Source organism: Podarcis erhardii (assembly GCF_964252035.2).
Source record: "Podarcis erhardii genome assembly, chromosome: 7".
Taxonomy (NCBI): Eukaryota; Metazoa; Chordata; class Lepidosauria; order Squamata; family Lacertidae; genus Podarcis; species Podarcis erhardii.
In genome coordinates, this window is record NC_138511.1 from 30,711,140 (window position 1) to 30,720,179 (window position 9,040).

General features: G+C 47.3%; 1 protein-coding gene across 1 annotated transcript in view; it reads left to right on the forward strand.

Moving 5' to 3' along the window:
• SLC7A10 (solute carrier family 7 member 10) overlaps nt 1-9,040 on the forward strand; it is a 47,945-nt gene that overhangs the window by 33,048 nt on the left and 5,857 nt on the right. Inside the window, 6 exon segments of the mRNA XM_081871066.1 lie at nt 1,693-1,816; nt 1,946-2,049; nt 3,094-3,190; nt 4,931-5,080; nt 7,074-7,251; nt 8,937-9,038. Coding sequence (XP_081727192.1) covers nt 1,693-1,816; nt 1,946-2,049; nt 3,094-3,190; nt 4,931-5,080; nt 7,074-7,251; nt 8,937-9,038 — 755 coding nt within the window.

A 9,040-nucleotide genomic window follows, 5' to 3' on the forward strand; every position in this document is an offset into this window, starting at 1 on the left:
CTAGCTCAGTGTTGTCTTTACCGACTGGCAGCAAAGACTGTCCGGGGTTTCAGGCAGGGGTCTCTCCTAGCTCTTCCTGAATAGATGCCATTGGGGATGGAACCCGGGACATTCTGCATGCAAAGCAAATGCTCTGCCACTGAGCTAAAGCCCTTCCGCTAACTCTGCAAGAGCCTGTGTGGTGTAGTGGTTAAGAGCGGTAGTCTAGTAATCTGGGGAACCAGGTTCGTGTCTCCGCTCCTCCACATGCAGCTGCTGGGTGACCTTGGGCTAGTCACACTTCTCTGAAGTCTCTCAGCCCCACTCACCTCACAGAGTGTTTGTTGTGGGGGAGGAAGGGAAAGGAGAATGTGAGCCGCTTTGAGACTCCTTAAAGGGAGTGAAAGGCGGGATATCAAATCCAAACTCCTCTTCTTCTTCTTTTGAAATCCTGCAGAAGCCACAGAAGTTGGTGATACTGCAAACTTGACCCCAGCGGCCCTCCCCCAGGGCCCAATTTATCCAAGGGCTGGCTCTGGGGTGTAGCCTGCCCTGGGAGTGTTCATGGCTTCCTTTGGTGTCAGCTGGCATCCCTGCATGAGAATATTTTCTGTTCCCATCTTTTGCATTGATGTACCATTTGCATGTTTATAATATTCATGCGCCCTGCTTTTTGGTTGTGCTGCATTTTTTGCAGCACCATTTCTTCCCCTCCCCTCTCTTTTTTAAAGCCATGGCTTGCCTGTCAGTAGCAAAAGCCCCAGGCTCAGTTTCATAGCAGCGCTAGAATGAGATTCCAAGCGAAGCCATAAAGAATGAATGAGGCTGTGGGCACACTAGCCTGTCTGCAGCACAAAAATGTAGTTCTTCTAAATCTGGAACACTTTGTGCTGCTTTCAGTTCCAGATTCCAGATCCTTCCAGCCACAAGGGTGGGCATGGCTGCTTGACACACATTTGCAAAACGAACCCCTTGACTAGGTTACCCAACACCCTTTGCTTCTCCAGGCGAGTAAAGGCAGAAGTGGGGATTGCAAACTTGGTATATGTCCACCCACAACATTATTAGGAAGGTGTAGATAGGCACACCCACACACACACGCCCCCACCCCCACCCCACGCATTGCCAGGGCTGCCTGCATCTGTTTCCATATGGAAACACTGCAGGTAATGCAGAATGAATCTGCAGTGAGCTTTTGTTTTTGGAACAAAACACTGTTTATCAGCGAGCACTTTCCATGGCGCCAAAAATACACAATCAATCTAGATCCTGTGCGGACTATGTAGGGGGGGGAAACCGCCAAGTACTCAGTCCCCACCGATGGTAGAATAAAACACCATGTGTAATAAGCCTTGATCCACTAGCAGAATCCCAAAATTGTACAGTTGGAAGGGTCCTGTTGAGATCCTCTAGTCCAGCCCTCTGCAAGGCAGGAACCACAGCTCAAATAATCCCCAACAGATGGCCTCTATACCCAGCCTCTGCACGAAAAACTCCAACAACGGAGAAACTCCACCACCTTCTGAGGGAGTCCATTCCACGGTTGAACAGCTCTCACCATCAGAAAGTTTTTTCCTACAGGTTTTAGGTTAGATTTTGCCCGCTGACCTCATCCCGCTGCGCTGAAAGAGATCCAGTGCGGATCTGCGCTCTCCGCCCTATGTGTGCCTGTTAATGCTTTTTGTTGCCCCCTCCTCCTTTCTCGAATGCCAGGAATCTACCTCGTGCCATCTTCATCTCCATCCCATTGGTGACCTTTGTCTACACCTTCACCAATATCGCCTACTTCACTGCCATGTCACCCCAAGAGCTCTTGTCTTCCAACGCTGTGGCGGTAGTAAGTAAAAGCGCCCCTGGACCTTTCCTTTCCTTCCCCACCCCGTTTTTTCCTTTTTTTAATTACGATTATTCCTGCTCTGTGCCGTGTGGTATTATGTTTCAGTTTCTCTGCCTTTTGTTGCTTTAGACATTTGGTGAAAAGTTACTGGGCTATTTTTCGTGGGTTATGCCCGTCTCTGTGGCTCTGTCTACATTTGGAGGAATAAACGGATACCTTTTTACCTCATCAAGGTTAGACGAAGTACGATTTTGTTTCTTTTTCCGGAATGGGTGAGGGGAAACCTTTTGCTTTCTTGGCTAGCTCTGAGTCTTTGTTGTGGGTCACTTTTGACAGATTTATTCACTTATCTTATTTGTGTCCTGCCCTTCCTCCATATCACTTCGCGGTGGTGTATATGGGGTTAAGTCTGTGAGGTAAAAATTAGGTGTAGAATTTGCAGTTTGCTCTAAACCACTCCATTATGTTAAGAAACAAAAAAACCGACAGGAACATAAGAACACAGAAAGCTGCCTTATGCCAAGGCCCAATCTGCACCACACGTTGAAAGCGGGGTCTGGCCACTTTCAACAGACATGGCTCCTGCCATAGAATCCCAGGAAGTGTTGTTTGTTGTGGGTGCTGAGTTGTTAGGACCCCAACCCCCATTTCCCTCAGGGAACTACAGTTCTCAAGAGTGCCCTGGGAAGAGGGATTGATGGTTAAATCATCCTGGGAACTAGCTCATGTAACACTGCCCTGACACAGTATTGTGAAACCTCCTGCAAAAACTGATCAGGATGAATCCTCAATGAACGGCCAACATGGTCTCACCTCCCCACAAACTTTGTGCAAGGAAATCAGGATCAATGGCCAATAAACAGGTCATCTGGGTGTGCTGCATGTTTACATGCAAATCCCCCAAATGCATCAACAGGTGGAACATTGATTGATTGATTGATTGATTGATTGATTGATTGAAGTTATATACCATCCTATATCAGCAGGTCTCAGGGCGGTTTATATTTCCTGTTTTCTTATCGTCTTTTTCTCTACTTACTACGGTAAACAGACGTTAGTTCCTTTGAGGTCAGTTTGGCAGCCTTAAGTAGCTTATTATTATTATTATTATTATTATTATTATTATTATTATTATTTATTATTCCCCTTGTTGAGCCATCTCTGTTTGATTTCAAATCTTTCAGTAGCCAGAAGAAAATGAAGAACATAAGCTGCTCTCTCCATGATGCAGTTGATGATCTCCTGATCCCACTAACCAGTTTTACTTTTCCTTCTAGACTGTGTTTCTCCGGAGCCCGAGAAGGACATTTGCCCAGCTTGTTGGCCATGATCCACGTCCAACACTGCACCCCGATCCCAGCCCTTCTTGTCTGTGTGGGTATTTCTCCTTTACATACGACTCTGTGCCCAAATAGGTTTCTCAGGGGTTTACATGCATAAAATGACAAGGTGCTTCATTATTCCCCCGATACCAGCTTTTGTGGCTTACAGATTCCTCTGAGAGCATCCCAGTGATAAGCATGGGGGGAAGAGTGCATGTTAAGAGGTGTGTGTGTCTGTTTCATAGCAAACCTCTTAAGAAGGGTTCAGGAACCTCTGGCTGAGGGCTGAATGCAGCCCTCCAGGCCAAGACCTTGCCCAGCGCTGTCTCTCCCCTGGTCACACCTCTTGCCTTGCTTACATGCTTTTAGCTGGTGGGAAGTCACCCTTGGCAGCAGTCATGCCTCTTGCTTGCCTGAAAGGAGGATGGGGGGCTGCCCTCCCTTTGACCCCTGCCTGCCTGCTCCCCTTCTTGCAATCACATAACATGAGTCTTCTGGATCAGACTGATGGCCCGCCTAGTCCTGCAACTTCTCCTCATAGTGGGAAACCAGCAAGCAGGGTCCAAGAGGACTCTCCTCCACCCAACTTGGTGTAGCGGTTAAGAGCGGTGGACTCGTCATCTGGTGAACCGGGTTTGCGTCTCCGCTCCTCCAGATGCAGCTGCTGGGTGACCTTGGGCTAGTCACACTTCTCTGAAGTCTCTCAGCCTCACTCACCCCACAGAGTGTTTGTTGTGGGGGAGGAAGGGAAAGGAGATTCTTAGCTGCTTTGAGACTCCTTAAGGGGAGTGAAAGGTGGGATATCTAGATTCTATTATTCCTGGTAAAGACCCCTTGAATCCCTCCTAAAAGAAGAAAGACACCACAGTCTTATTCATAAGTAACAAAAAGTAGTTTTGCTCACGATCAGGCAGAGCACAGTGCAATCCCTGAAGGCAGGCTTTAGGCTTAAAGTTACAAACGTTTACAAATAGGTTTACCCCATATGGGAGTTGACCTAGTGACTGCAGACTAGCAGTCCAGGAAGTTTGCAGGACAAAAAGGGAAGCAGAAGAGAGAAAGGTGGCAGTGTGACTTGGCCTTTTACCAGGTCTGGAAAGGTCACGCCCACCTACTAGTCACATGCAAGGAAGGATGCTCCAGGCCAGGAGGAACAGGAAGTTTTGACTGGCTGGACCAAACAGTCCCTTGCATGTCCATTCTAGCAAAGCAAGGAATGTTGTACTTGAACTGCTCCCAGTGGATTACATCCCACAATAGGAAGTTGCGTTAAACCAAGCCAGACCCTGTTGAGGTTTAAAGTTTTATGTATGTGCAGCTCTCCAGGTCGGACAACATAACATAGCAGAAAAATCCCAGCACAAAAAACTTAATAAAAGCAATAAATAAGAAATACTCCTTAGAATCATTATTCTTTATTGAATTTATATCCCATCCTCCCCTGAAGCCTTCACTTAGTGCCAAAAAGAAAGCTTGTCAAACTTCCGAGAGAATTGCTGAGTGCACATTTAAAGCACATTCCCCATCCTCCCAAATTCCTGGGAGCCATAGTTTGTTAAGAGTGCTGGGAATAATAGCTTGAGCCAACTACAATACCCAAGATTCCTGGGGCTGCGCACTTTTCAGGCATGCTTTTAATACACAGTGTGTGCACAACATAGAAGAGCCTCAGGGCTGATGGAAAAAGTATGCCCTGTCCAGGGAGTCGCAATAAATAAAACATAGAAATGAGAAGGTTTCCTTGCTTTTCTTCCAGTAACGTTTCCATTTCCATTTCTTCTTCTCTCCCCAGTGTCTGGCCACAGTGGTCATCATGCTTGTTGGGGACACCTACACATTGATCAATTATGTGTCCTTTATCAACTACCTCTGCTACGGAGTGACAATAATCGGTTTGATTGTGCTGCGCTGGAAGAAGCCCAAAATCTTCAGACCCATCAAGGTGAAAAATATTGGGGCTCTCCGAATGCACCCTCTCTTGATTCTTTAGGGGTTTGGTAGGCTTGCGAATGATGCTCACTTCCCACGATGCACCTGAAGAAGGGGTGAAAGGGGAGGCTTTCCTTGCAGTCCTGTCAGCAGCCACAACCACGCAAAACGGTCCTCCCATCTGCCACCAGCCCAGGGGGTGATCTCCAGACTGTCACTGCTTTGGAGGGATGGGCTCAAACAAAGACAGGAAGTTTTGGTGTGCAGCATCACAGCACCTCAAAGTTTGGTCCATGATGACAAGTGGGGCAACCTCAGCCTCGCTTCTTCCAAGCCCACCTGCCGTTCCAGGAGGTGGCATTACTGCCTGCCACTTTCCTCCTCCTCCTCCTAGTTTTCTCCTTCTCCCAGGAGGAGAAAACTAGGTTTGGGCCACTCCCCTTCCCTCTGCCCCACTACAAGTGGCACCAGCTACCACTGGTTAAGGGGTCCTGCCACCCTAGAGCAGAAAATCCATTTTAAAAAACAAACAAACCATACTGTTTGCAGCCAAGAAAGTGATGGATAAACACCCTGGGAAGATTGGGCTGCATGAATGATTGACAGGGAGGCATACAAATAACCCACAGGCAGCCCAGGCCGAATGTGCACCATCCTATATCTGCCCCACAAACAAATGAGAACAGATGCCCAAGAAAGGTCAGACACAGTTTGACCTCCGCGTAAGCTTTGTGCCAGCAGATCTGGGTGGTTGATCAGGAAACAGGTTGTCCAGAGAGGCCCTTCCTTCACCAGAGGGAGAATTGGGTAGGAGAAGGTGGTTGTGCTCTGCCGCTGCAGCTTCCACCTTCTTCCGGATTCCTCCAAATACTGGCACAGCAAAGGCAAGAATGGGGACGAGGGGAGGGTACCATGATGATGAGGGGCACCTCCTGTGAGAATGGTAGGAGTATCCCATGAGCTGTAGTAGCTTTTGTGACAGTGGGAGATTGCACCAATTCGTGTAGGTGTGTTGGTCGATTCCTGTAAAGGACACACTTTCAGTTTTTGCAGTCTGGCACAAAACCAGTTTTGCAGGTTTCTCCAATGCTTTGTTCAGCATTCTGGGAAAAGGAGAATCTGCACCCCATTCAGTTCACCTTTTATTGTGTTAAGTCACAACAAAGAAACTCAGTCTCATCATGGCAAACTAGCAGGGTGGCAACACGCAGGTGTGTATTTCTGGAAAATGGTTGGGTAGTTCCCAGGGTTCTCTTGAGTTAAATTGTGAATATGTATTGTGTATTTAACATATTTTTTACCCATCCTTTCATTTTTATAACTCCGAAGGTGGCCCTCAGTCCAAGCTTGAAAGCAACCCACTATCAAAATCCTTAAATACTTTACTAAAAGCAGCAAACAAGACAACAGATTTATTAATTTTTTAATGAAAGAACAGGAATGACTGAGTTTCATGTCTGAGAGAAGATTTGAAACTAGGCCTCCTCAATCAGTTAATAACTATTATTACTGATTACAAACATTCTTATTAGATATTACCTATTATTAGTATTAGCTATTGAAGTTGTTTTAAATTATTTTTTATATTTGTGTTTAAATTGTTGTAACCTACCCTGGGACCCTAGTGTGAAAGGTGGGTGAAAAATTGTAATAAAATTGTTCTCCAACAGTAATAATACATTTAAATCCCAGTTTTCCTCAAATGAGCTCAAGACAGCCTAAAGGTCCTCCTTGCCCTCTCCATTTTCTCCTCATAACTATCATGGGTGGTCTAGTTTGGTGGTGAGGCAGTGGTCTAGTTTGGCCCACGGCCCAAGGTCACCCCAGTGAGATTCATAGCCAAGTGGGAGATTTGAACCCAGCACTCTGCAACTTAGCCCAACACTCTAACCGCTACACCACACTGCCTCTCAATCTATCATCACACCTTTGGTGCATACAGGGCAAAGGGAATCGGGAGGAAATGCCAGGCTTCTGTACACTTGCCATCTTTTTTCCCCTCTCAGGTTAATCTCCTGGTTCCAATCACTTACCTGACATTTTGGGCCTTTCTCTTGATCTTCAGTTTATATTCTGAGCCAGTAGTCTGTGGAGTTGGACTGATTATCATACTAACTGGAGTGCCAGTGTTTTTTATTGGAGTATACTGGAAAAACAAACCAAAGTGTGTAAATAGGATAACAGGTAAGCGGGGAACCTGCGGGAGGGTGCCTCTACGAGGAATAAAAACTGCGGTCACCATAGAAACGGGATAAAGGACGTTGGTTATGTACAGAGAAAATGTCACCGGGTTCAGGGTAGTCACAGATTTCAACAGCCTATTTCCGAATGTGTGCAGTGAGGGCAGAGAGATTTGAATTTGGGGCCTTCCAAAGCCCATCATTCTGTGGTCACAAGGGCAACTTGAGGTCTGTTCTTGAAGTGGGCAACATTCAGTTTTTCTGCCCCATCTCACATCTTGTTGTGGGTGGTGAGGAGGCAGGAAGGGTCGTGGCTCAATGGCAGAGCAGAGCAAGGCTCCGGGTTTAATCCCCAATGACAGCATCTTTGGGTAAGGCTGAGAACAGGCGCCTACCTGAAACCCTGGAGAGCCACTGTGTAGACAGTTCTGAGCTAGATGGATCAAGGGTGTGACACTAGGTAGCTTCTTCTGTTCTTCCTCTGACTGGCCAGCTACTCTCCAGGGAGTTTGGGAACAAGATCTCTCACCTCAACTGCTACATGATCTTCCTAACTCAGGGATGAATGGGCACCTGTGGGCCTCTAGATGTCGTGGCGCCCATAATCTCTTGATTACTGACCGTAATGAATGGGACTTTTTAGTTTAGAGGAAAGGCGAGTAAGAGGCAGCACAATAGGAAGTTATAAATGTTATGTGTGGAGTGGAGAAAGTGGCAAGAAAAAAGTTTTCCTCCCTCTTTCTCATAACACTCGAACTTGTGGACACATCCAAGGAAGCTGAAAAGCTGGAAGATTCAGGGCAGATAAAAGAAAGGACTTCCTTACATAGGTAAAGGTAAAGGGACCCCTGACCATTAGGTTCAGTCGTGACCGACTCTGGGGTTGCGGCGCTCATCTCGCTTTATTGGCCGGCGTACAGCTTCCAGGTCATGTGGCCAGCATGACTGAGCCGCCTCTGGCGAACCAGAGCAGCGCACAGAAATGCCGTTTACCTTCCTGCCGGAGCGGTACCTATTTATCTACTTGCACTTTGTGCTTTCAAACTGCTAGGTTGGCAGGAGCAGGGACCAAGCAACGAGAGCTCACCCCGTCGCAGGGATTCGAACCGCCGACCTTCTGATCGGCAAGTCCTAGGCTCTGTGGTTTAACCCACAGCACCACCTCCGTCCCCTTCCTTACATAGCACAGTAGTAAACTGTGGAACTCACTGCCACAGGAGGCAGCAACGGCCACCTACGTGGATGGCTTTAAAAGATTAGACAAATTCATGGAGAGAACTATCGATGGCTACTAGCCACAATGGCTGTGCTCTGCCTCTGCAGTTGGAGTCAGGGATGCTTCTGAATACCTGTTGCTGGAAACCACAGGAGTTGGGAGGGTTCTTGTGCTATTAATAAGATATTATTATTAGCTGCCCGCAGACATGTGGTTGGCCACTTCTGAGAACAGGATGTTGGACTAGATGGGCCATTGGCTTAATCCAGGAAGGCTCTGCTATGGACTGTTGGGATTCCCAGGACATTCCAAGGAACAGGCTCCCCACCCCTGCTTTTAAGTGGAGATGCCAGTGGCCATTAAACGTTCTGCAGGAAAAGTGGGACCTCTGTGACTGAGCTAGATTGAGCCACTGACTGGTGGATGTTCTGGCTGCAATTAAACTGACTGCTTGACGACTTCCTCTTTTCCAGAGTCCTTGACGCACTGGGGCCAGAAGGTGTGTTTTGTAGTCTACCCACAAGGGGGTTCTATTGAAGAGGATGATCTACCTTTCACTCACTCACCCCTCCAGGAA